The following is a 27,765-nucleotide window of genomic DNA, read 5'->3' as shown; positions in this document are numbered from 1 at the left end:
CCCAGCTCCGATTTCGGCCCTCATCATCTGGTCTGCTGTCTCTGCTGCCTGCCACCCTTCCATGGCTCCACAGTCTCTATGAAAACAAGTCATGCTGGGTCTGGAATGCCCATCTCTCCCTTCTATGCCTACCACCCCTCTATTGCCCCAGCGGACATCTTTAGACCCGGGCCAGCCTTGCTTCCTCAATGAAGCTTTCTTTCCCTCAGAGCTCCAGCATCTTCAGAAGAACCAGGGGCTCAACCCATGTTGATGGAGCCCTGGGGTGCTCCATACCACTCAAGGGCAAACCCAGACTCTAGGCAGGCACGAGAAGCAGGCACTGCGGAGGCATGGAGAAGCAGAATATAATCACGCATCTGCACCCTCCACCCCTCCTCCATCATCACCCAGACCCCTACTTGGATTTCAGGGCTCGGTGGGGGAAGGTGGGAGTGTCCACCTCTCGCAGGCTCTTCCTGGTCAGGGAAGGTAGCCGTGACACAGGACAGGCTTAGGATTCAGAAAGAACAGACTTAAATTCAGATGCTGGGTGACCTTATTTACCCTCTCAGGGTCTCAGCTCTTGTATCAGTAAATAGATAACCACTTCACAATGACCCTTGAAAATTCATAGAAAAAAAGTTTCACTAAAGAATCCTCAACGATAGGCTTGGAAACAGGAAATGAGAGAAAGGAGATTAAACACATGGCCAATTGGTTTTTAACCAATTCCTACAGCGATTCTACCCAGCCGTACCGTTTCCATCTTTAAACAGCTGTTCGCGTTTGTGGCCACATTCACACTCAAATGACGTCACAGTGCAGATACTCACTAGTGTCTGCTTTGGTTCTGTCCCCCCAGTTATGCCAGATCATTTTTATGTAATTTAAAAAATTTATATATATTTTTTTATTGATTTCAGAGAGGAAGGGAGAGGGAGAGAGAGAGATAGAAACATCAATGATGGGAGGGATTCATTGATTGGCTGCCTCCTGCTCACTAGGATTGAGCCCAAAACCCAGGCATGTGCCCTGACTGGAATTGAACCTTGACCTCTTGGTTCATAGGTCGATGCTCAACCACTGAGCCATGCTGGCCGTGCTGTAATATTTTTGAGAGAGGGTGTCAAGGAGTGTTCTGGACTGGCAGACAGTGTAGATGCAAATCTCAGCACCTGTGGTTATAAAATCTTAGTGGAGCTGTGGGTGGTAGGAAAAACAGACAAGAACCCCCCTGAGAGCAGGGTTGTGTTTTTTTCATCCAGATCCCAAGACCCACAGAGAACCTGAAACACAAGAAATGAGAGGACACACAGGGGTAATCACCAAAGGAACCAAGGCCGGTTGGCATGGAGATCTGGCTGCTGCCTAGTTTTCCCAGACACAGAACCTCCAATCTCTGGAGTCAGGCCCTTCTCCTGCCCCAGGCTGAAGCCAGGCCTGGGAATGTCCTTAATGCTCCTGGGCCACACCCGTCTCCCAGATAACGCTCTCCCTAGCACTGTGGGACCCAAGCATCCGGGAGCCACTGGCCAGGCCAAGGTCCCAGTGGGGAAGGAAGGGGGGATGTGTGCCTCTTTTTTTTTTTTTTTTTTTACATTAAAAATATATATATTGGCCCTAGCTGGTTTGGCTCAGTGGATAGAGTGTCGGCCTGTGGACTGAAGGGTCCCAGGTTTGATTCCGGCCAAAGGCACATGCCTAGGTTGCAGGCTCGATCCCCAGTGGGGTGTGCAGGAGGCAGCCAATCAATGATTCTCTTATCATTGATGTTTCTATCTCTCTCTTCCTCTCCCTTCCTCTCTGAAATCAATAAATATATTTATATATATATATATATATATTTTTTATTGATTTCAGAGAGGAGGGGAGGGGGAGTGAAAGATTGAAGCATTAATGATGAAAGAAAATCACTGGGGATCAAGCCTGTAACCCTGGGCATGTGCCCAGGTATATGACCTCCTGGTTCATAGGTCAGGTGATACATGTGCCTCTTCCTCTGTCTGTCAGCAGCCGTAGCCTATTGCATGGCCCCCCTTTCCTGACTCCCTCTCTTTCCTCTTACAGACATCCCATCCTCCTCCTGGTCTCTAGGCCCAACCTCAGCTGCCCCATCATTCCCGCCAGGTGCTGCAGGGCAGAGGGGGCACAGTGCCAAGGCTTCATGACAGCTAATGAGGGCTCAGCTCTGCAGATGCCAGTGCAAGATACGGAAGAGGACCCGACCGCCTGCAGCCCTATCAGGACCTCGGGCCCTCAGCTCCCTCCTCCCCGTCTCTGGAGGGGGAACCAGGGCCACATCCTGGGAAGAGGTAAGGGAGATTTAGAAGAATCTTCCCAAGTACAGAGAGTGCCATGATGCCACCGAGAGACTGGGGTGTGGGGGCATGAACTAGAAAACAGCATCAGGATAGGGTTCTCCCCTGGGCGGCCAGAGGCTCCACTGTCCACTACTCAATAAAAAACAGACAAACAAACAAACAAAACTAACAGAAACCCACTCCCCCCCTCCCTCCTCTCATGGAATCACAGCGGGTCAGAAGAGGGACTCTTCACTACCCTTGGACTGTGACTCAGCGCGCGAGCTCCCTTCTCAGCTGGCTCCCATCCTCCCTCTTCCTCCCACTTTTGCCGCTCCCTTGCCCTCTGCCTCTGCCTCCTTGTCCTGTCTCCGGGCCTCAGTTTCCCCAAGAGTCAAATGGAGAGGAAGGGAAGTAGGGGTGGCCTATCTCCCGTTGACACTTCTTTTTAAAACATATTTTTATTGGTTTCAGAGAGGAAGGGAGAGGGAGAGAGCGATAGAAACATCAATGATGAGAGAGAATCATAGATCGGCTGCCTCCTGCACGCCCCACACTGGGGATGGAGCCTGCAACCTGAGCATGTGCCCTTGATGGAATCGAACCCGGGACCCTTCTGTCCACAGGCTGACGCTCTATCCACTGAGGCTAACCAGCCAGGGCACCAGCTGAAACTTTTGAAGATGTTCCTTCCCTCTCAGAGAATTTCTCTCCCCGCCCCCCCCCCCCCACCTCTCGTCCCCCTCTCTCTTTTGGAGAACAATCTAGATGTTCCTCCCCACGGAGAATGGGGGAATCTCTGTGGTGGAGGGTGGGAGTCTTCACTTCAGCCCCCCCTTTCAGCCTTTTGGGGGCTCTCAGGAGCAGGAAAAGCTCTGATGACCCAGATCTCTACCCCTCTCTCTTACCTAGGGCTCTAAGTCCCACATCTCCCCTACCCCACCCCCCAATCTCTCCAAGGAACTCTCACACTCTTTGAGGAAATTAAAAAAGAAAGAAGCTATGAATTTAGGAGCCCAGAATCAGACAGAAATCATGATAGGAGCCAAATGAACCTTTAGCGGGGCCAAAATGAACTCTGCCCTTCCCTTTATTGACCCCCCACTTGGAGGCCAAGACCCCGGGTCGGTTGTCCTCCCACAAGTGCCCCCAGCCTGGCCACATTCCTCCAGCCCACACACCTCCCGCCAGCCTGCTGCCCAAAGGCACTGCATCTGTTGGCTTGCAGATCCCTCGTCCTTGCACCCCGCCCCAAGCTGTCTCTCCACCCAGGGGTTCAGGCTGAGCTTTGAAAGGGTCACTTCAAAGAGGACCTGCCTGTGAGAGCCCAGCCAGACCCAGGCCTGGCTCCTCGGCCAGATTCCCGGCGGCTGGGGACAAAGGCTCCACTGTTCCTCCGACCCCCAGACGCCCCCAAATGCACCGGGCATAAGAAGTCTTTCTTTCCCCAGTTCCGCTCCTTACAGGCCCCTGCTCTTTGCCACTGGGAGTAGCCCTGGTCCCTCCTCCAAGAGAGACTGGGAGTTGGGGTGTGGGGGGAGACAGGGAGCTACCAGCTCCCCCGTGACCACCACCACCACCACCACCACCCCCTCGGGCAGCCAGAATGTGGAGGCAGCCTTGGGGCCTCGCCGCCCCTCCACCACCAAGCCCTTTGCAGGCCGGGAAGGGCCTCCCACCCATCCGAGCCAAGCCCATGCTTACAGACCTTCTCCGGGAAGTCTTCCAGGACCCCCTGTGCTCGGAGGGACCGCACGGCACAGCCGCGAGCCTCTCATTCCTCTCTCCAGTCCCTGATAGCAGGAAACAGGTCCCACCTGCTCCTCTGAGTCCCTACCACCCGGCGCCGAGCCCTTCAGGTTTTCTGTGTTAACCTCTCACCCAGTGCCTGAATTCTCTCCACTGCAGCCGGAGCTTGCTCACCTCCTCTGATTGGGGCCCTCATCACCTCCAGGGGCAGCTCATTTCCTCTTCAGATTACTCAGGCCATAAAGGGTTCCCCCTATTGAGCCCAAAGTATGTTGTTCTCATTTCCATCCATTGATTATTGTTTGTTTAATCCCAGTTGCTACTAAGAGTTCAGATTACCAGATGTCAGCCACTTTACCTATATTACCTCATTCAATCCAAAACCATTTTGAGGGTTTCTTTCAGGGACAAGAAAACGGAGGCCAAAAAACAATGAACTTGGCCAGGTCACATAGTGAACAAGGGGTAGGGCTGAAATCTGCGCTTCAGCAAAGCTGGTCAGGGCCCAGGCATGCAGCCTACCTCCCCCTGTGCCCAGGCACCTCCCCACACTGAGTCTTCTCTTTTCCGGTCCAGCTCCCCACCAGCCTTTGTCAGTACATCCAGTGTGACCTGGTGATGGAGTCTGATGTTCATTCAGACCAGCAAATGGGGAGCAGGGGGAGTCAGAGGAGAAGCAGTCACCTGCCCCGGAGCACACAGGTTTGAGCAGGTTGGAGGAATGACCCTGGCCATCGTAGGGTTTAGGACCGGGAGTCCAATACCCCTTCCTGTCAGACATAGAGAACTGACGGCTATGACAGGCCCTGCCCCAAACCAAACACTCCGTGCGCCCTCCAACTATTAAGCTGAACATCTCAGGGCCAGAGAGATGAAAAAAGGAACAGGCCTCTTTAATCCAATCTGTAGTCTTTTCCCATGTGCCCACTGCCCAGCACTGTCCCCTTGGAACTCTGGGAGAAGAAGGGAGGGAGAGAGGGCAAGAGAGAAGCCGGAGGACTGGGGGCCCCCAGTGGCCCCCGTTAAGCGGTGGAAGGCATTGGTGACAGGGTGTGGGTGAGCTTTCCTTTTCTTTCTAGGTTTGGCTCAGGCACTCCTGGCGCAGATAACACAGTAATGCACTTCTCGGCTGCCTTCCCAAGACTCCAGTCCCGGCTGCTTCCACAGGGTTAGATGATCGAATTCTGTGGTTTTCCATACACTGTCAGTCATTCAGTCAGTCAACAAACAGCACTGCTCTGGCCAGGCTCTGTGGATACCGAGATAAACAGGACACCTCTGGGCCTGCCTGGAATGAGGTCAAGAGCAAGGTCAACTCCTTAGCTCTGCCACCAGCTGTGTGCCATGGGGAAGCCATGTCATCTTTTTGTGCCAATTTCTTTGTCTGGATGACGATAATGTACCTACCTAGAGTGGTAAGCACTTCGGAAGTAGTTGTTATTACTATTTTTCTTGCCCTCAAATAATGCCAGTCTGGTGGGGGAGACTGACTTGTAGACAGACTGACGGTCACAATGCCAGGGGCAGAGCTAGGCACGGTGAACCCTGGGAGGCCAGGGGAGGGGCTGCTCCCTGGCCTGCACTTCACAAACATTTATGGAGAATCACTCTGTGCCAGGCACTGTGCTGGCCACTGGGGACACAGAGATGAACGGGACACATTGTCCGCTCATCCTTGCTCCCCTCCGCCCTCCCTTCTCCCTCCTGGGCCTGGTCCCAGAACCCGGCACCGAGGGGGACACTAAGGACAGAACCAACTGTGCATGGAAAGGCATGGCCTGGGGGCCAGCAATCAGAACACCTGGGTTCATGTCCACCACTCACAGGCCACCTGACGTCGGGCACTCTCTGACCTCAGTTTCCCCACTGGAGCAGGAGGGAGTTGGACAAGAAGACCCCTCTGGTCCTGACCCACACTGACAGCGGATGAATATGCTCCACCCCCATAGGGCCCCAAAGTCCAGTCCCAAGGCCGCCCCAGCCTGCTGTCCCACCGAGGCAGTGGGGAGAAGATGCCTGCCTGGCACTAACTGGCACTGCCCTGCTGATGAGCTGGCACCATTTCATGTGGAACAGGGGGCCTGGATCTGAAGGCGGGTTGTTGGAAGGGGTGGGGGTGCTAGGGGCAAGGCAGAGCCAGCTCCCACAGGCCCTATTCATGGCTCTCTCTGGGGAGGGAGAGAGAGCAGGATAATTAAGCACAGGCTTTATCCAAATCCCTGACCAAGCCAATATCTCACCTTTGAACCAGCAGACCAGGGCTGATGTCCCTTTGGAAGGAAAACACCAATGAACCGAACCATGACCAAGTCTATGGGCTGGCATGGGGCCTGGGGGTTGGAGGGTAAATGAGCTGATTCCCCACCCACCACCCATGGACACCTGAGGCCTCGCCACCCTGAGGCCTCTTGTGCCCATCCCTGTCCCAACTGAAAGAAAAACCACCAAGCTCCAATCTAGCAAGAGGTTGACCTTGATCTTGGACTGTGTCCAAGATGGACCCAGCTTTGGGGTGCGAATGACAGCAGGACAAGGCAGGTCCTGAGACGAGGGATAGCAGAGTGAGAGGATGGACTCCAGCCGGATTGCCGGGACCCTACCGCGGCTCTGCCACCCATTAGTGATGTGATTTTATTCAAGCTATTAGCTCTGTGTGCCTCAGTGCCCTCAACTGTAAAATGGGAATGATGGTACCCACACCTCATAGTTGTGTTGTGAAAATTAAATGAGGTCGTTTATATAAATCCTGGCCCATGTCTTAGCTGTCAGCTGTACTATGAAACTCCCCCTCCTTAAAAACACGTGTTTGGGGGCACTAATGTATATGCTCGTTTGACTATATTTGATCCCCTATGAATCCCTCTGTATTTCTGCACTGGAATCCACCTCCACCGGCATCTACCAGACCCGCTATAGTGGAGGAAAGTTCCCGGCATGATGCTCCAGGCTAGCCTGGGATGCTGCAGCTCTTAAGCCTCGCCCTGGAAGTTCTCCCCAAGAGCTAACTGCAATCCCTCCTATTGTAACTGATTCCATTCTCCTCCTTTGTACTCTCTTAACCATGCACATCATGAAATCCTTCTAAGAATCCCTGCAATGAAGGGTGAAGCAATACATGCCTCTGCCCACTCCTGCACTGCCCTGTTCTGTACCGACACCTGCCCTCACCCCCACTCCCATTCATGCCAAAAATGCTGGCCTCCTGCTCCCCTTTCCCATGAGCTCAGGGTCAGCCTGAGGAGGGAGCACAGACTCCATCCAGGCTGCCCAGACACAGGGCCAATTCCCCAGGCCCAGACCCTCTCTGCTTGGACTGGGATCCTCAAAAGCCTGCCCCATTCCCCATGGTGTCCGGAAAGCCACCTTCCTCATAACGCTCTTCTCCGAAAAGTTTTCATCTTGTGACTCCCATCAAGAGACTGGGGGGGGGGGGGGGGGGGCTGGGATGCAGAAACTGGGAACTCCTAGCCCCTTGGGGGTAGACTCAACCACCATGTGAGCAAGTGGAAGAGGCTGAGGTTGGGAACCTTTGAGTTATGTTTGGAGGTGAAATGAGGTTATGGAGTCGAGATTCACATCGAATGCCAGTGAGCACAGCATCTCAGCGAGAGAGCGGCCACTTTTGGGAATGGGACTGTTGCCCTGGCAGAGAGGGAGAACCACATGGGATCAAAGCCATCCGCCCCAAGCTAGGCCACAGGGGAAGGGTGGGGGTGAGATGGTAGAGGAGAGAGATGAACTATGTGTTGGTGGTGGTGGTGGTGGTGGTGGTGGTGGAGTGTAATCCAAGGGACTCGGGCTTAATGACCTCCACCCCCACCCCCTGTCCATCCTGAATTTCAAGTTTGTAATTAGGAGCACTTTGGCTGAGCAGTGGAGGGGGAGTCCGGGAGAAGTGAGCACTCATCCCTCCAGCTCCCGAGACACTCACAGTCTCCGAGTTTGGAAAGTGCTAGACCCCAGCTTCCCTCTGGGGGTGGGGGAGGGCCCGGAGGAGCACCCCCGCGGCCCCCAGCCCTGTCAGAGGAGGAAGAGGCCTCAGCCCAGACCTTGACCCCAACATAGACCCCCAGGGAACTTCCTTTCCAAGCCCAGGGAACAGAAGGGCCTGACAGTGTTCGATCCTTCAACTCGGGAAGGGGGCAGTGCATGTGTGGGTGCCCCGGCGGGACCCGGCAGCCAGGCTCGGCAGGAGGGGGCTGACCCGATGGGGCCCGGAGGCCCCTGCCGGCCCCTCCCCACCCTCAGCAGCTGGCAGATGAAAGAACCCAAGCAAAGCAACCCAGCGCTGAGTAATCCCCTGGCACCCCGCGACCAGACCCACCCACGGCCAGTCCGAGGGGAGCAGGGGTCCTGAACCCATTCTCTTCCTCGGGACCTCGGGCGGGGGGCGCGGCGGACTCGCGCCAGGCAGTTCGCTGCGCCCGTCCGGCCCGGCAGGGGGCGAGTGTGGCGCGGGGAGGGGGTGTCCGGCCGCCGCGGTCAAGGACGTCCCGCTCCGGGAACTCCCTCCCCCACCCCCTCTCCCTCCAGCTGTGCCGGGGCCTCGCCAACGGAAAACGAAAACTCGGGCAGAGGAAGCAGCGGCGGGCGCCCCGCCTGAAAAACCCGGACAAAAGGCGCGGACCTCCCGCCCCCGCTGGCCAGCCGCCGGGGTCCGGGCACGGCCGCCCCGGCCCGTGCCCCCTGCCCTGGCCGCCCCGGGAGTCCCGGCCCCCGGCCTACCGTCCTCCTGCCCCATCTCCTGCCCAGGGCAACTCTCGCTCTGCCCCCCGCCCCCTCGGCCCCCCGGGCCCCCGCCGGCCGGCATCCCCCGCAGCCGTGCCCGCCGTGCCCGCGCCGTGCGCCCTGCGTTGTGCCCGCCGAGCAGGGGCGCCGCGACCCGGGCCCACCGCCAGCGCCCGGCAGTGCCGGGACCACCCCTCCCCTGGCCGAGCGCCTCACCTGGGGGGGCCGGGGCTCCGAGCGGGGCGGGATCCCGACCAGGCAGAAAGCGACTCCATTCATCGGGCGGCAGCGGCGACTCTGCGGCCGGGGCGCAGTTGGGGGCGCGCGGGCTGGGACCCGAGAGGGGCGGGGCCGCCCCTGAGCTCCGCCCCCTGAGCTCCCGACGGGGCGCACGCGCCGCCTCCCGCAGGGCGCTGCACGGGGAGAGGGGCGCCGGCAGGTCCGCTCTGGCCGCGGAGCTGGAGGGCAGAGCGCCGCCCGGGCCAGGGCGATGGTCTCCGGGGGACCGTCCGGGCCAGCCTCCCGGGGACCGGCCCCAACAGACGGTGATCCGGGACGGCCCGGGAATGGGGACCCCGGGAAAGGGAACGAGAGCACAGAACCCAGAACTAGCACATGGAGGGGGCGTGAGCGAGGCACGAAGGGAAAGGGAAGCGGAGAGAAACGCAGCTAGACAGAGACGTCAGGAACAGAGACAGGGAAAGCCTGAGAGAGGCCGGAAGGCCAGAGACAGAGATGGAAGACCTGGGGTGGACCGGAGGGAAAGACAGAAACAAGCTTAGGGAACTTTCCATCCCGAGACTCAAGGAGGCTGAGACAAGGGCCGAGATGGCGATGCCCGCGTGGCCGAGGGTTCCGGAGGGGAACCTGCAGGGGCTCCCCTCGGTCTCACACCCCCTCCCAAGTCAGAGTCTCGCCCAGGACCTTACAGAGGCCGGAACGGAGGCTGGAGGAGAGGGGCTGGCAGGCGCCCCAGCCCTCGGACTCCCATGCAGCCAGCCTGCGGCTCAGGCCTCTTGGCAGCTCAGAGACCTTCCCCACAGCAGGCAGCCTGAGAGCAGAGACCCCTCGGGCCTCCCAGGCACAAGCGACCCTGCTTCGCTCTGAGTTGGGCCCGGAGAGCCACTGGGGTTCTGAGCCAGTTCCTCCTGCTTCTGCCCCCCAAGCAGCACCCCTCTAGCCCATCCAGGAGGGCTCAGTCCCTCGGTCCCTCATTTCTGAGGGGCTGTTTTCTCTGCTGTCGAGCATCCTTCCTACCTCCCACTTCCTCCAGCCCATGCTCACCTCTTCCCCATGCCCTCTTGCAGTTTACAGACTATGAAGAAAGGGAGAGCCCACAGGTAGACAGGAATATGACTTGGATGAGGCCGGCGGGGAGAGTGGGAAGGCCAACTCTGCGTCCTTTGGAATCACCCACTCCTTCTGGGACAAGACTCATACAGCCTCCACCTTGACTCCTGAGAGCGGATCAGCCCAAGCCCCCCACCCCTTCACCTCTGATGGGGCTCAAGGCCATCCTCGCTCCTGTGAACCTGAGGGAGGAGACACTGACTTGCTTTTAAATCTTATATTTCATTTAATTTATTTTAAATCCCCTAGATCAGCGGTTCTCAACCTGTGGGTCGCGACCCCTTTGGGGGTCGAACGACCCTTTCTTTTCTTTTTTTTTTTTTTTAATATATTTTATTGATTTTTCACAGAGAGGAAGGGAGAGAGATAGAGAGAGCTAGAAACATCGATGAGAGAGAAACATCGATCTCGAACGACCCTTTCACAGGGGTCGCCTAAGACCATCGGAAAACACACATATAATTACATATTGTTTTTGTGATTAATCACGATGCTTTCATTATGTTCAATTTGTAACAACGAAATTGGGGGTCACCACAACATGAGGAGCTGTATTAAAGGGTCGCGGCATTAGGAAGGTTGAGAACCGCTGCCTTAGAAGTCAATGGAACGTTGCTCTTCTAATGACTGGGGGCAGTCATGACTTCTCTTCCTTCCCCACCGCTCTTCATCGAGGTCACGTGCGGCCAGAATTATCCACCACACCCCCCCTCCTGAGAAGTCCTTCCTACTATCGGACTGTAACCCATCACACTGTATTTTTTTGCTTCATCTTCACCCGGGTTCCTGTCTCTGATTCTTTCCGCCCTGCAGCTCCAGTGGCCCAAAGCTTGCTGCCACCCTGGCTCAGGGGACCGTTCCTCTCTAAACTAATGGGTTGTCCGTGTAAAGGGGGAAGCCCTGGCACCTGAGATCCAGACTGAACTGAGGCTGTGGGGGAGGGGAGGAGCGTGGTGGCCCCTGGGGTGCCCCTGGCTCACTTTTTCCAGAGCCTGATACCCTCAGACACTGCAGGAGGCGGTGAGAGGAAATGAGCTCACACTGGCCGGCAGGCAGTTTCTCCCTCCACAATGCACGGCACTCACCTCCCCCACTTCCCAGAAAGTGTGCTCTGCCCCCACCCTGCTGCCCTTCCCACCTCTTCCTGCACCTTGACCCGCACCCCCATCCTGTCCCAGCCCTCCCCATTCATCTTCTCTAGTACCTCTTCCTCCCATCCGTCCTCTCCATCCTGGCTCCCCAGGCCCTGACTCCCACATCTCACTCCCTGCATCCCACCATCCACCCCCAAAGCTACTGTCTTCCTGGCATGCTCTTTTTCTGGGGTTTCAGGCAGTAAAGCCCAACATGGGGTGGAGGGTTCCTTCACTAAGGATCTTCCTTATACTCTTTCTAAACTCCCCTCCCAACCCAAGCACCTTGCTTCATTCACAAATGTTTAGTGGGAGCCCTAACGCACGAGGAAATGGGGGAGTGGAGGTGGCGCCTTGGGATCTAGAGACAAGCCTAGCTCCTTCCCTTGAGGGGGCTGGGTCTCACCAATCCTGACTCTAGCCCAGGGGTGGGCAAACTTTTTGACTCGAGGGCCACAATGGGTTCTCAAACTGGACCGGAGGGCCGGAACAAAAGCATGGATGGAGTGTTTGTGTGAACTAATATAAATTCAAAGTAAACATCATTACATAAAAGGGTACGGTCTTTTTTTTTTTTTAGTTTTATTCATTTCAAACGGGCCGGATCCGGCCCGCGGGCCGTAGTTTGCCCCCGGCTGCTCTAGTGTGAGATCCCAGAAAAGGAGCAAGGCAAGGCTGGGGAAGCAGAGGAGGTGGCCTTGAGTCCTTAAGGGCTTCGTGGATGGTGGTGGGCAGGAGCAGGATGGCGGGGAGCACTCCCGGGAGAAGGACTATCATGGACAAAGGCGGGGAAGCAGGAGGGAACCGACTAGGGCGTGGGTGTGGCTGGAGCCAAGCAGGGGGCGTGTGGACAGGAAGCATGGAGGGATGAGGAAGGAAACACCGGTGGGGATATGACCCTGGAGTGACTGGGCCCCAGGCACTTCGATTTTAGCCTGGCTTGGAGCAGGGATTCAGGAGAAGATGCTGGGGGGGGCGGGGGGGGGGGCTGCAAGGAGGTGGGGCATTGTTCCAGAGCATGGAGCAATAAACATCAGAGGCCCTGGGACTTGGTGACCAACTGGGTGTTGGGGAAAGGAAATAGAAGAGTCTAGAACAACTCCAAAGTTTCTGTTTCAAGAGTTCTCAGGGAGAGGAGACGTGCCCTATGCCAACTCTTCTGTATGTATTATTCAAATGTAGCCCTACAAAGGGGCTGTGAAATAGATATTATAACCCTCACTTTCTGGATAAGGAAACGGAGGCCCAGAGGGCTCGAATGTCTTACCCAAGGCCACTCAGGATTTGAACCCAGGCATTTGGGCTCCAGAGTCCGCAGCCTTAACCCTAAGGCTGTGCGGCGTGGTGATCGGCAGCGTAAGCCCTGCATCCATTTCCCTGAAGGGAGGCCTGCGTCAGAGACATGGATTGAGTCATCGGGAGGCCAGGAGTGTGGTTCAGATTCCCCAGAGTCAAAGCGGAGGGGAGACAGGTGTGGGACAGGAGCCTGGGAGCACCCACCCGTAGTGGCAGGTCAGAGAGGAAGAGGCAGCCAGGAAACCCGGGAAGGCTGGAGGAAGTGGCACTGTGCTGGGCAGAGAGGGCACGTTCGGGGTGCGGTGGGGGCAGAGGCCAGATCGTGCTGTGAGGAAGAGCATCAGGGGTGAGGTCATGAAATCGTATCTGCTAAGAGAATTAGCAGGAGAGGGTGGGAGGGGGTGGCACAGGTGAGCCATGGGGGAGGCAGGTCTCCATTTGGGTAGGGGAGACTTGAGCAGGCACCGAGGGAGAGAGAGCCTGAATGGAATGGAGGGAAAAGAACCAACACATCGCCGAAACCGGTTTGGCTCAGTGGATAGAGCGTCGGCTTGCGGACTGAAGGGTCCCAGGTTCGATTCCAGTCAAGGGCATGTACCTGGGTTGCGGGCACATCCCCAGTGGGGGATGTACAGGAGGCAGCTGATCGATGTTTCTCTCTCATTGATGTTTCTAACTCTCTATCTCTCTCCCTTCCTCTCTGTAAAAAATCAATAAAATATATTAAAAAAAAAAAAAAAAAGAACCAACACATCTTGCCAGGGCCAGGTAGGGCTAGAAGGGAAGCAGCGGGGAAGGTCAGGGAGTCCCCAGACCAGACCACCCCGGGCAGGACCAGGCTTGGCCCAGGAGCTCGCAAGGTGCTGTGTGGTGTCATCAGGGAGCAGAGTCCCAAGACGTGGGTGCAGGGCCCCATCCTGCCCGCCCGGTAGCTGTAAGTCTTTGAGGAAAAGAACATTCTCGGAGCCTCAGATCGCCCTCTGTAAGATTAAGGCCGTTTCCACCTGCCTCCCATTTGATATGTATTCAAAGCAAGCTCTGAGCCGAAAAGGAAAAACAATGGGGGAAGGCGGGTTATAGGACAGGTGGCCGTAAACCTGGCCACAGCCTTTGGCCCTCCCACTGGAGGTAAAAGAGCTCCCCCTGGTGGAGGAGGGCAAGAGGGCAGGTCTAAAGGGGAATGCTGAAGCCTCTAGACCTCACCTCTTCTTGGGTCTCTGGCTTTCAGCCACCAGAGTCTCTGCTTGTCCCCCAAAAGCAACCCAGCCTCACCTAAATTTTCATCTCCAAAGCAGGTGGGGGCTCAATTCATTCAAGTAAAAAAAAAAAATTTGCCATAGCCGGTTTGGCTCAGTGGATAGAGTGTCGGCCCATGGACTGAACGGTCCCAGGTTCGATTCTGGTCAAGGGCACGCACCTCGGTTGCAGGTTCCCTAGCCCTGGTCGGGGTACATGTAGGAGCAACCAATCAATGTGTCTCTCTCACATCGATGTTTCTCTCTGTCTCTCCCTCTCCCTTCCACTCTCTCTAAAAACAAATGGGAAAATATCCTCAGGTGAGGATTAACAACAACAACAAAGGCATTTATCAAGCATTGACTATATGCAAATGGCTGTGTGGGGTGGTGGGCACAGCTCAATGAACCAGTGGATGTGCCTCCCTGCAAGGAACTCTTTTTTTAAAAAAATATATATTTTATTGATTTTTTACAGAGAGGAAGGGAGAGTGATAGAGAGTTAGAAACACCAATCAGCTGCCTCCTGCACACCTCCCACTGGGGATGCGCCTGCAACCCAGGCACATGCCCTTGACCGGAATCGAATCCGGGACCCCTGAGTCCGCAGGCCGACGCTCTATCCACTGAGCCAAACCAGTTTTGGCTGCAAGGAACTCTTATTCCAGGAAAGGGCAACAGACACAGAAAAGGATGGCTGGGATGATGGTGTGAGGGTGGTGTGAGCAGCGCCTTGTGCAAAACAAGGGGGAGCCTCCATCCTGAGAGGGGAAGGGAGGGGTGTGGGAGGCAGTGTTTGCCCGAGACCATGAAGGCTCTCAACTGGCAAGAGGCAGAGGAAGGAGGCCTGAAGACTGAGAGCTGGGGAGGGGTGGGCCCAGGCTCTGGCAGAAGCGCCAGGCATCCCATAGAGTGAACCTCATTGAGCATCTGTAATGGCACAGGGTGTGGCCAGTCCCCACCCTCGCCCGTGCTTCCAGGTCCCTGAGGAATCTGGGTAAGAGAAGCCCCATGTCAGGGCGGAGGGTGGATGACAGGTGCCCCAGCCCTGCTATTGTCCACTGGCAGCCCCGCAGGGAAACCACGTCGGGGAACCTGAGTCATGGGTCGGGGAGACGTGGCTGTGGCCTGGGGTCTCAGCCCTGCAGCCACCTGGCCACGGAAGAGCCGGTGGCCTGGAATGTGTGCGACGGTGTGTGCGAGGGTAACCCAACAGATGACGAATAAGGACCGGGACATCACCTCGCAGGAGCTTGAAAACACCAAGATGGCGGGGAAGGAATTGAAATGTGTTGAGTACCTGCTGTGCACCAAGCTCTTTACAAACCTGAGTTCAGTAACTGCTCGTGACAACACCGTCAGGTGGTATTGTTTGCCCGCTACCTAAAGGCGGGGAGAAGTGTGGGGAGCCAGAGAAAGATCCACGGAGACCAAAGAGAGCTAGAGAGTTCTGAACGCTGTCTCCGTGTAAAACACTCTTCGCCGACTCCGTCCACACCTTTGGGAGCCCTTGGACCCCCAGGGCTGGACCCCGGCAGAGAAGTAACTTGCTGACGTCTAATGTTCAGCCCTTCCTCCTTCGACAAAGCATGACCCCCACACAGCAGGGCCAGGCGCTCCCTTCCAGCTCCAAGATGCTAAATTCCATGGTTCCGTGTGAGGGCTTTTTCATTCTCCCAGCAAATGCCCTACAACCCTGCTTTCTACACAGGCCCCAGACCAGCCGTGGGGGCAAACTACGGCCCCGCGGGCCGGATCCGGCCCGTTTGAAATGAATAAAACTATTGAAAAAAAAGACCGTACCCTTTTATGTAATGATGTTTACTTTGAATTTATATTAGTTCACACAAACACTCCATCCATGCTTTTGTTCCGGCCCTCCGGTCCAGTTTAAGAACCCATTGTGGCCCTCGAGTCAGAAAGTTTGCCCACCCCTGCCCCAGACCCTGCCTAGCCCCACCTGGCCCCTGCACGCAGGACAGGCCTGCTCACGCTCCTCCATGGTGGGGGTGGCGGAGAAAGGAGGGGGAGGGGAGAGGGGGGAAGTGTAGAGGAAGGGAAGAGAAGGAGAAGGGACAGGAACAGAGGGGAGGGGTGAAAGGAAGCGGGGAAGGGTGGCTCCCACCTCCCCCTGGACACTCTGGAAATCCCCGGCAGCTGCTCCCCTCGCCTCTGTCTGGCCCCCAGCCAGCCCTGGGTGGGAGCGAGGGGCGTTAGATGGAGAACACAGAGAGGCCGGGCACTGACCACAGGGGGGCAAGCCCACCCCCACCCCCCACACACCCCAGGGCAATTCCAGCCCCTGTGAGAGATTCCAGGCATGCTCCCCTTTAAGGAAGCCCTACATGCCAAAACCCACACATACCAAACAGGCACATCAGGGTGGCGCTTGCACTATAAAAGGATTCTTTGCTTTACGAGAAGGCTCAGCACATGGGAAACTTAAAATAGGAGCTTCCCCGGTGCCGAGAAAGCAGCTCTGATTTCAGAAGCACCCCACACACTCCCTGCTTCCGCACATCCAGAGAGCTGGCAGTGCCCTTGGGGCTGGCAGGGCTGGGGCTGCCTTAAGGTGCCGACATCAGCCTGGGCACCTCCTCTGTGCTGATCATCAGATTCCCCATCGGGTGGAGGGACAGGCTGGCCGCAGTGCTCCTCCGCAGAGGTGCCCTCGGACACAGAAAGGACCCGGAAAGCCGCCCCTCAGCACAGCTGGCAGGGGTTTCACAGCAGCCCCCAGAGGGCAGAAGCCCAGGCCTCCCAGCGGCCCTGTGACGGGACCAGAGCAGGAGCCCAGTGTCCCGCCCCTCTGTCCCGCTCTCTCCTCCCTCCCGCGATGCCAGAGAACAGGGGAGACAGGCTCTGTGCTCTGGGAAAGGGGGAGCCGCCGGCCCCCCAGAGGAAGTACAGAAGGTTGAGGGAGATGACCGGGGCGGCTTTGAGGAGCAACGCAGGCCAGGCTGCGCCCCCAGTGAGATGCGTTTAGGGTGACGGAGGCAGGAAGCCGTGGTGGCCCTAGCCCCCCTTTTGTTATTGAGGCGGATTTCACATTCTGTTAAATTAACTCTTTTCAATTGGGATTTCAGTGGCATTTAGTCGTTCCCTCCCCTCCAATACTGTCCTGCGCTCAGAGTGGAGTTGAGGATGGAGTCAGTAATAACAACGGCAGATAATGGTGAATTGAGTCCCCTTCCCCCTGCCAGGCCTGGCGCCCCCGGGAGCTGCCACTGGCCATTTAAATTAACAACCAAGATGCCAAACAGGCCTGGAGACCAGCCCAGCCCACAATCCCACCCCACACGTCACTGGGAACCCAGAGCAGATGCCCAGACCACTCCATCCTCCCTCCCAGTGTCCCTCTCCAACGCACAGCTTAGGACCAGCCTGCCCCCAGCCTCCACCTCTCCCTTCCCCTCTCCCTCCAGCCCTCCTCATGCCCCTTCTCACCACCATCACAGACAGCCCGTGAACCCCTCTCTCTGCCACAGTCAGGGGGCCAGCTCAGTCTGAAGGGGGGGTGTCTCAGAGCCCAGGGCCCCAGGCCACTGCTATAGGCAGAGCAGCCCCCAAGGGGCCTGGGAGTGTGCACAAGCCCAGCTCTCACAGGCAGTCACTCCCAGGAACAGAAAACAGCGCCACTCCAGGCCCCAGCCCAGACCTTGCGCACCAAGTCGGGTTAGGAAGGAAGCGATGGAGCCCCCAGCAGCCCTCGCTCAGCCCCTCGGAGCAGCAGGTGAGGACAGAGCCCTCCCCTCTTAAGGAAACTGGCCCGCTCACCCAGGGTTGGCTGAGCTCCGTGGAGAGGACCAGGAGCTCTGACCTGCCCCATTCTGATGGAGCCTGTGTGAAAAGGACAGCGACCCCAGCCTGGCTGGGGTGCAGGTCTGTATTTGGGCGGGGGGCATAGAGAGAAGCTGCCCAGCCCACCCCGGCCCATCTTTTCTTGCCAAGAAGGGGCCAGCAGCTGCTACTGTAACTGGGGGAGGAGGGGGGAGCCCGGCTGAGAGAAGCCCTGATGTGCAGGGGGCAGAGGAGACAGCTGTATCTTGGGGTCCCACCGGGTGGTAGTGTGTGCCTGGGAGAGCCACCCACCTCCTGTCACTCCTTCATTCTGCAGAGCCTGCAGCCCCCTCAGGCCTAGGATCCACGCAGCGCTGGGACCCTACGGAGTGGGGACGGGGCTTCCTTCGGCAGCGGGGTGAGGAGAGGCGGGGTGCGCTCCCTCCTGCACACCTCTCTGTGTGTCGGCGGTGGGGGGCACTTCGTATGCGCGCGCGTGTGTGCGTGTGTGTGTGTGTGTGCGTGTGTGTGTGTGTGTGTGAGTGTGTGCACACCAAACCAGCCCCATTCCTCCCCCAGAGCCTCGGCCCCGCCCGCCCGGGGACCCCACCCCTCCCGCGGTGGCTGCGATCCCTCCCTCGGGCGCTCACCTTGTCCTTCGGTGCCCCAACCCCTGCCTCCCGCCCCGCGCCCACTCACCTGCTCCATGCTGCGGCCAGCTACGCCGTTTTCGCAGCGCCAGCCCCGGGGGGCGCTGGGGGCGGCGGCCCCTCCATGCGCCAGGGCCGTGCAGCACCTCCGAGCCCCAGCAGCCCGGGTGTCAGCGCCCAGACCCCCGCCCCGCCCCGCAGGCTCCGCCCCCTTCCCTCCCCGGTCCTCCCCGCGCGCGGCGGAGGCCCCGCGCTCGCACCCGCGCGCGCGCGTGCACCCTCAATCACACGCGTACACAATGCACACACACTCCTCCACATTCAAGGGCTCATCCCTGCCAGCACCCCCTGCTCTGCCTGTCCTGGGGGCACTGTCATTCCAGAGGAGACACCTTCCCAGGGAAGCCCCGCTCCTCATCCCTGAGGTTGATCAGAGTCAGATGGCCCCCAGCCCTCATGGCTCAGGGGCCGCAGAGGGGCTTGCCCAGGTCACACAGCAGCTTCATGACAGAGCGGACCCCGCGGCCGCGGCCCAGCACACCGTCTCCCAGGCTGATGCCCCACCTCAGGGGTGGCCTGGGCGCAGGCCAGAGACACCCACTGAGCCTGGCACTCAGGGAGACACCGCATGGCCCCCACCAGGGTGAGTGGGGAGCGGACTCTGGGACCCTGTAAGGACAGGACCCAGTGGGGAAGGGCCACCCCTGTGGCCAAGGTCCAGCCTCTATTCAAATGTGTTCTGAGGCCTTGGGCTGTGTGTGGGGAACAGCACCGAGATTCCTGCCGCCCACCATGCGCATGGCATGTGCCAACAGGACGGCTGAACTGTTTGTCCACCACCAGAGAAGGGTCATCTGAAGCCCAGATACCATCTGAGAACCGTGTGGGCTGTGAAGCCACACACTCTGGTGAAGAGCAGGGAGGTGGCAAAAGACTGCCTCCTCCTCCCGGCCCCCACCTCCATCAGGCCTGGCTCCTGACTGCCCACTACTGCCCACTGCTCTCTGTCCTGCCCCTGACAGGGCAGGGCCCAACCGAGGGGGCATCACATGAGCAGGCATGTGAGAGGCGGGCATGCTGCCCAGGGCAGTAGGGTGGAGTCCTGAGTGGACAGGGGTGGGAATCAACCTGCCCTGAGGCAGGCGGTGGGGGTGTGGGCATCAGTGTTCAGGGGCTGACTGCCCAACCCCTCTAGGCTGGTGCCCAGGCTGGCACGAAGGGGGTTTCACCACTTCTCGCTGTGCCCTGGCCTCCGTTAGGCACCAGAGGATGAGGGGGCAGGGGGCAGGAAGCTGAGATGGGAGCTAAGATCCTCAGTGGGCCAGGACAAAGGGGGCTTTATAGGCTGGGTGTGGGGGGCGTGCTGGGGGCAGGGAGGCAGGAATGCAGGCTGGGAGGCCCTGAGCTCCCGGGCAGCCCAGTTGGGGGCTGAGATGGGGCTCCCCTTACCCTCCCATGCTTTGGCTCTTTGGGATATTTGCTGCTTTGCTCCTGGGACTGCAGCCAGGAGACCTGGCAGCCCTGCACCCCTGGCCACCCCTCCTGTCAGGGATCTGGTGGACACTGCCCGTGCACTCCGCGTCTTCCCAGCCCAGCAAGCTACAGCTTCTCTTGGCTTCCCTGCCATGCCCTCTCGGCGGCCTCGTGGCCCCCGTCTGTTACCCAAGTGAGTGCCCTGCTGGCTGCCTGGGGAGGGGAGGGACAGACTTGGGTGGGGTCATAAGGCTATAGGGTCAATGGGGCCCTTTGTCCCTTCAGACGGAGTCAGTCCTGGGCTAAACAGACGGGAGACAGAGAAGAGTGTCAGCCAGCAAGCCCGTCCTTCGGACCACAGTGGTGGTGGAAGGCAGGCTCTGTTCTTCCCATTGGCTTCCCTCTGGTTTCTTGCAGAGCTGAGCAGCCACTGGGAAAGGAAAATGAGGAGGAGGTGGCCTGGGTGGCAGCCACCGCCCATGCTGGGTTCTGAAACAGCTGCTGCTTGGCCAGGCCTGAGGTCTGGAGCTGAGCTTTGAAAGGCTGAGAATGGTCTGTCCCCAGAGATGCTGAGCTCCCCATGAGGACTAGACTCCTGCCACATAGAGTCATGGTGGCTAGACTGCTAAACCCAAAGCTGGCTTGTCAGCACTGCAGGGACATCACAAGCAGAGTCCCTGTGAAAGGAAGAGACGTACTGTACTGCCCTCCCTCTCTGCCCCAGCCTGCAGGGTCTGCATGTGCCACCCCCTGGTCTTCCCTGGCTGCCTGGATCCCCCCAAAAGCTCCTGCTCTTTGTTTTCTTTTTCTACACCCCACCTGGGCTGGAACCTTCAGCAACAGCCTTACCTCAGAGGGGCAGCCGTGGGGAGTGGGGGTGGAGGCAGGGCTCAGCCCAGGCCATTTGATATGTATCTTATTTCATTTCCTTCATAAAATTAAAAGAGGACAGTCTTGTCTCTTGATGAGTATCTTTAGGCAAAAACCTCCTTTTTAGGGGGTAAAAAAAAATGTCCAAGTCTGGTCAGCATTGTTTTCCAACCGTCTCTTTGAGGACTTGAGGTCACGCTGGAGGGAGACAAGCCAAGATTCCAGCCCCAGGTCTGCCGTCCAGTAGCAGAGCAGATGAGTCCAGCTTCCTCACCCATAAACCAGGAATGATCATAGCACCGCCTCACGGGGCTGATGAGAGATTGGTCCTCTGGCCAAGCACATAAGTACTCAATAGAAGTATTTTGCACAAAAAGCGGAATTGCTTCATCTTATGCTGATTATTATTAGCTTCAGTTTAGCAGGTGATAACTTCTGACCTTGTCCCCAAATTCTGGAGGCCATACCCTGCCTACAACCAGGTGTTCCTTGTGGCAGAAGCACCTGCCCTCAACTGAGTGGGGAACGGAGATGAGGACAGGCGGCTTCTAGCCTGTGCTGATCCCAGCCCGCAGCCTCCTTCCCTTTGCCTCTGCAGCCTGTAGCCTCTGGGGCTCCCTGAGGAGCAGGAGAAGGTGGAAAGGGAGCTGACAGCCTCAGGGTAAGGCAGCTGGTTCCTGGGGTGCCATGGGCCTGAGAAGGGAGGAAGGAGGAGGATTACCCAGGAGGGAGTGGAAGGGGATGAGAGGGAAGGAGGGTGGCGGGCAGCAGGCCCCACTCCTCCACCTGCTGCTCTGCAAACAAAGCCAAGGATGATGCAATCCTGGCTGCTGCAGCTGAGGCTGAAGGCATAGAGGAAGAGTGGGTGTCCAGGGTGGGGAGGGCAGTGGGCACAGGGCAGACACGAGGGGCCTGTGACGCCTGACCCTGAATTCCCAGCCCAATATGCAGCTCCTTCATGTGGCTCCTGGCCTACTCCTGAAGCCCCTCCCCCAGGGCCAGACGGCCCCCCCCCCCAAAGTCACAGCTGGAGTAGGACATGATGCAACTAGGACATCATTCCAGGCAGCCTCCCCCCCTTGGGGGAGGGCGATGATGAGAGACCCAGACACCGAGGCCCCAGCCTCAGAGGCCCCAGCTGGGCCCGTCAGCAGCAGACCTGGGGTTGCAGCTCTCTGTCCCTCCTTCCTCTCATCCTGGAGATGAAAGCCAAAAATCCTCTGCAGAAGGTGGGAGGGGAAGGCTCAGGACAACCCTAACCCAGGTCCTGCACAGAACAGTACATGTTTATAGAATTACCTACAACCCAAGCCAGACACTGAGACAGGTCTGGAGCCCCAGTGCCAGGAGGCCCTGGCATCCCCCCGGGCACGGATACCATTAGCAGCCATCAAGCCTGTGCGGGTGAGGGTAGACCTGAGAGGGTGTCTGCCTCCGATCCCCACTCTGCCTGGGAGCCAAGAGAACAAAGGCTTCCCCCTGCCCTCCACCAGGGGAAGGGACGTGTCCCACACACCAGGGCCATGTGGAGGGGGTGTCACAGGCCAGCGTCTCCAAAGGGCCAGGGCCTTGAAGGGGGTCAGCAGAAGAGGATGGAGATACTGTGTTCAGGAATATTTAAGCCCAGCCTCACCTCATCACCTCCAGACCCGGGGACAGCTGGGTGGCCTATCCCAGAGGAGACCACTAGGTGGCAGGAAAAGCCCAACAATTCATGCAGCCCCACTGGCTCCCACCACCACCCCTCAGCCCGGCTCCCGGCAACCTCTCCTTCCTCCTCCCACTTCCCTCCCGCCCACCCCTCTCTGCAGACTGAAAAGGCTTGAAGTCTTTTCATTTTCCCTCTGCCTTTGGGAAGGCAAAAAACTTCCAGTTCTTCTCAAAATGCTGCTAATGATGGTAATAAGTAGAGCCTGTGGCTATCTATTGTGCTGAGGAAGTGCCAGGCATTTCACATGCATTATCTCCTTTGCTTACACAGGAGGTAAATAAAAATGCTCTCCCTCTTTTCAAGAGGAAACAGACTGAGAAAGCATTAATAGAGTGCCCAAGATCACATGACTTGCAAGGGGTGGAGCACTCAAACCTGGGTCTGCAAATACTGGGCGAGGTCCTTCCCTGGGAGTGTTAGCAGTAGGTTGGGGTGGGCAGGAGGCAAAGGACCCATCAGATGCACCTGAGAAGTTGTGTCCACCCTCTTTACCACCTCCTCCCCCACCCCATTCCTTGAGATTCTAGGAAGGTATCTTAGTCTAGGGGAGACTGTGAGGTTTGAAAAGATGGTGCAAGTGACAATCAGGCCCACAAAATCGCTGTCCTGGCTGAGACCACTGCACCCCACCCTGCTGCCTCTCCCCCAGACTCCACGTGGCATTCTGGGTCCTCCCCTCCCCAGTATTGCCTCCCATGAGAATTCCTATTCCACACTCACAGGACCCTCCCACTGCCACCTTCCCTCCTGTCTTTGACCTACTCCATCGTATCCAGCAAACGTGGATACGATGTGTGCTGGCCCAGGGCTGGGTTGTGGGGTAGGGGGCAGAGCAGATGATGAACAAGACCCAGAGTCCAGCCCAGCCAGTGTGGCTCAGTAGTTGAGGTCGCTGGTTCAATTCCTGGTCAGGGCACATGCCTGTGTGCTCAATCACCAGTAGAGGGCGTGCAGGAGACAGCCAATTGATGTGTCTCTTTCATTGCCTTATCTTTTTTAAATATATTTTTATTGATTTCTGTGGAGAGCGGCTACAGTGTTTGGACAGGTTCAAGCCTCAGACTAATAAGAGGGCACAGTTCTCTCATGGCCACGTGCAAGTCCCAGCTTGGAGGGCAGAGCCCTCCCAGCACAATGATAGCCAACAGCTATGGTTGTAAGCTTGAACCTATGGTCCGAACACGTGGCCCCACGTGCCTGAGAGATGTGGGCTTGATAGAGTTCAGGTGCATGTAGTTGAGTAGATTCAAAAACCACGAGAATGTTGTAAACAGCTTGACCACGCCCTTACTTTGCCTCGTGGAATCTGGCTATAAAACAAAGACACGGCTTGTAGTCTGTGGCGCTGTCACTGTCTCTCCATCAGAGAGGACAGCGTCCCACCCAGACCCAGCTTTCTTCTCTTGTCTGTCTTTTCTCCATCCTTCACCGCCCCCTCTCAGGGTCACCGAACCTGGCTGGGCCGGCGCGACACATAAGGCGCCCAGCGTGGGGCTGAGTGTGCCATGGCTGTGCCGGCTCGCCACAGATTTCAGAGAGGAAAGGAGAGGGAGAGAGAGATAGAAATATCAATGATGAGAATCATTGATTGGCTGCCTCCTGCATGCCTCCTACTGGGGATCAAGCCTGCCACCTGGGCCTGTGCCCTTGACTGGAATCTAACCCGAGACCCTTCAGTCCACAGGCCGACGCTCTACCACTGAGCAAAACCAGCTAGGGGCTCATTGACTTTTCTCTCTCTCTCTCCCTTTTCCCTCCCCTTCTTCTCACTCTAAAAATCAATAAAAGCATTAAAAAAAAAAAAAAGACCCAGAGCTCACTCTCCAGCTGTGGTAAGTGTTTGACATGTCTAAAGCTGGGCCTGCAGTCACTTCTACATATGGTGTCCCATTCAAAGACATGTGCTCATCTCCAGAAGAAAGGGGTGTCTATCTCTGTATCTCTGTTGCAGTTTTCTTCACCAACATCAGGGCATGGGGAGGGTGGCAGCTGCAGGGAAGGGGCGCCAGGAGATGCCTGAAATCTTAACTCTATCAGTCCCTCATATAAGATAGCGGTGCCAGATTCTCCTGTTCATTCCAAACCTTCCAAACCCATCCCAAGCTCAGTCATTCCCTTCTCACGCTTGTTTTCTCTCTCCCAGGATAAGTCCAGCTAGCCTCTCCTACTCTCCGCCTGACCCACCACCCCTCGACCTGCAGAGTAAAGGCCCAGAAACAAAGCCAAGAACAAAGGCTTCCCCCGTCCCTCTTTGATACCCCAAGGAATGAGAGGAGAAGCCCAGGATGTGAAGGAGAGCGGGTTTCCAGTGCAACCTCTGGTCAGTGGACGAAGCCTGCTGACCCCACACCAGCAGCACCTTCCACCCAGAGGGCAGCAGCAGCTCTGTGGTTCTCCCTGATGCCATTGGCCCCAAGAAGAAATGGTCCACAGTCCACATCCCAGGTTTGAAATATTTTGAGTTTACAGCTGTATCACACGGTTCACCCTCTTACTCCAACCACCAAAACTTCAATCCCTTGGAAAAATTCTGAAGACTGACACTTAGTGGCCACCCCTCCCCCCATGCAATCAAGTTGTCCTGTGTGAAAGGTGGAAATCCAGGTTCAAGGCTGGCTGACTAGAGACCAAGGAAGACAAGCAGTACTTCCTGGAGGGGGCTGATCTCACATTTCTTCAACCACCTTGGCACATCTATTCAACTACGCCAGGCCTGCGGGCAGGGAGAGAGCTGAACAGGACATGGGCTCTATTCCTCATAGTGGAGTGAGCAGGAAGTCATATGAAATATATATATAAATTTTTTAGATATATATTTTTATTGATTTCAAAAAGGGAGAGGGAGAGATAGAAACATCATTGATTGGCTGCCTCCTGCATGCCCCACACTGGCAATTGAGCCTGCAACCCGGGCATGTGTCCTGACCCGGAATTGAACTGTGACCTCCTGGTTCATAGACGCTCAACCACTGAGCCATGCCAGCTGGGCATGAACAAATATCTTAACCAGAGGAAAGAGCATCTGTTGGGCTGGGAGTGACCGGTGAAAATTGCAGAGGCCTTGGAGCAGAACCTTGAAGAATGAGAATATTTGCAGGTAAAGAGAGTGACAGGTACAGGTGCTCCAGGCAGAGGGGATGGCATGAAGGAAGGGGATGCCATGATCTGAGAACTTCGAGCCACACATTGTGACCAGAGTGCAGCTTGTGTGGCAGGAGAGGAGAAACAGCCTTGAACGTCAAGTTGAGGAGTCAAGGTTTTCTTCTCTAGGTTGACAGTCATTGACGATTTTATTTGTTTTAAATATATTTTTATTGATTTCAGATAGGAGAGGAAGAGATAGAAACATCAATGATGAGAGAGAATCATTGATCAGCTGCCTTAGGCATGCCCCACACTGGGGATCGAGCCTGCAACTCAGGCATGCTCCCTGACTAGGAATCGAACCATGACCTCCTGGTTCATAGGTCAACGCTTAACCACTGAGCCATGGCTGGACTCATTGATGATTTTAAACTAAGGAAGTGACCTAAGTACATCTTTATTTTTAGAAGGCCTTTAGGAAGGACTAGCGAGGGGAAACATGAAGACCAGTTGGGCAGTTGTTGCATCGTTCAGGAGAAAAAGGGGCTGCCTAAACTAGGATGTGGCCCTTAAGGTGATGCGTGATGAGATCACAGCTGAAGTGAGATAACATTGCCGTGGAAAGTCCTCTTGGAAACCTCTTGGGAAGGGGCTTCATTAGAGAACGACAACCCCGCTAGTGCCTCTTCAGAACTAGAACCAACTCGTGTGCTTTTGAGCACCAGGTGAACCTGTTGGTCTTCAGAACCCACGTGGCACCAACAGGCACTGGAATCATTAGGCACAAGCTGCTCACACTGGGAGAGGCTGGAGGGAACCAAGAAAGACAAAGTTCACTTTTCCCATCTCGTCTTCCATCAGGCGGCACACAAAGGAACGGAGGAGGAAATCCCTTGCACTATTGCCATCTGCCACATGCTTATAATTGAATTCAAGTAAGTTAAGTATGTGTAGGAGACACCACTGAGAGGAGAGATGGAACAGCCTTTGTGAGTGGACTAAAGTGATGGTTGAATTATGCTAAGTGAAATAAGCCAGTCAGAGAAAGATAAATATCACATGATCTCATTTATGGGATATAATGAACAACATAAACTGATGAACAAAAACAGATCCAGAGACAGAGACTGTCAAACCTCAAAGGGAAGGTAGGGGAGGGTGGGGGTAAGGGCGAGAGATCAACCAAAGACTTGTATGCATGCCTATAAGCCTAACCAATGGACACAGACAACAGGGGGGTGAGGGCATGAATGGGATGGGGGTGGGGGGAGGCAATGGGAGGATAAGGACATATGTAATTCCTTAATCAATAAAGAAATTTAAAAAAATAAAGTGATGGTTGAAAGGAGAACACAGGGAACACGGGATGAAGTGGTGGTTTCAGGTTTGGGGGGTAAAGAGGACGGGAGGTGGTAGTTTAGTTTTGGGCTGCCTGTTTCGGAAAGAATGCCTCTCCTTCCATGGCTCTATCACCCAAGTCAGAAGAGACCAGTGCCTCTTCCCAAACCAATCCCAGTAGGAATGTTGCCAATTTGAAGTGATGAAAACCTATGTCTCTCCTTCCAGAGATGCGCACACACACTCTCGACTGATAATGGTAGCAAAGATTCCCTATGATTGACCATGTCCAACTGGTAGTTGGTCATTAGAGCATTTGAATTGCTGATTCTGCATTAAGCATTTTCCCTTGTAATGCTGCTCACAATTCATAGCTTGGAGCACCTTTTCTTCCAAAAGGAAAGAAATCTTTCATCAGGAGTTAATGCTGTCACTGACATGCTATATTTCATCCGACCTCGAACCTGGGACTTGTGAGCTGACGGGGATCAGAGATTTCCAGACTCCCTCCTTGAGGCACTTCTAGTCAGTCCTCAGGAAATGCAACTTCTGAGAACTCTGGTTTTATTTTACTATGCATGCTTCCGACACTGAGGATGCAGGGAATTTGCAGAAAATTCCCCAAAATGTGCCGAGGTGGTATATTGGCCCTCTCAGTGGGGATCTTGGTAATGGATTGGGTGGGAAGGTGAAGAGGAGAGACTTGAGTGGCTCCAAGGACACACAATTGTCATAGAGAAACATACCTGGTCTTTTTCTCTCCCAGAATACAGCTCAAGGAAATGAGCTAGAAAGGCAGAGGGGAACAGATAAACTTATGAAACCTTAAGTGCCAGCCTAGGGATCTACTAGGAATGACTATGTTCTAAGATAAAACATGAGCCCTACACCACTGCTCACCAAGGCAAAAAGGCTCCTGCATGTCCTAAGGAAGGAGAAGGCAGCTTTGAGCAGCGGTCATCAGACGCAAAAAACATTTTCAACATCTCTGACTCTGACAAGCCCAGTTCTGGATGCGCTCTAGCTGACTGATGTCTCAGGGGTTCCCAGATCCCAAAGAGTGGGTCATCTGACCTTCGTGGGTGT

At 56.2% G+C, this 27,765-nt stretch overlaps 1 protein-coding gene and 1 long non-coding RNA gene across 4 annotated transcripts in view; one reads left to right on the top strand and one right to left on the bottom strand.

Annotated features, from left to right (window-relative positions):
- ARHGAP23 (Rho GTPase activating protein 23) overlaps nucleotides 1–18,276 on the bottom strand; it is a 75,271-nt gene extending 56,995 nt beyond the window's left edge. For 2 of the 3 annotated variants that reach the window (XM_059670792.1, XM_059670796.1), the window contains exon 1: nucleotides 8,976–9,113. In XM_059670792.1, the coding sequence (XP_059526775.1) occupies nucleotides 8,976–9,038 (63 nt within the window). In that variant the 5' untranslated portion in view covers nucleotides 9,039–9,113. Of the gene's footprint in view, nucleotides 1–8,975; nucleotides 9,114–18,252 lie in introns of those variants that run through there. The other variant, XM_059670794.1, reaches the window with a different exon arrangement.
- Nucleotides 4–7,255, top strand: LOC132218914 (uncharacterized). The gene is made up of 3 exons (XR_009449320.1): nucleotides 4–98; nucleotides 2,050–2,294; nucleotides 5,111–7,255. It is a non-coding gene; the product is annotated as an uncharacterized LOC132218914 (long non-coding RNA).
- Nucleotides 18,277–27,765: the final 9,489 nt, after the last annotated feature.

The sequence above is a fragment of the Myotis daubentonii genome, chromosome 16 (genome assembly GCF_963259705.1).
Source record: "Myotis daubentonii chromosome 16, mMyoDau2.1, whole genome shotgun sequence".
NCBI classification, from domain to species: Eukaryota; Metazoa; Chordata; class Mammalia; order Chiroptera; family Vespertilionidae; genus Myotis; species Myotis daubentonii.
Note: the sequence above shows the minus strand (reverse complement) of the source record. Positions and strands in the feature narration are given on the sequence as shown.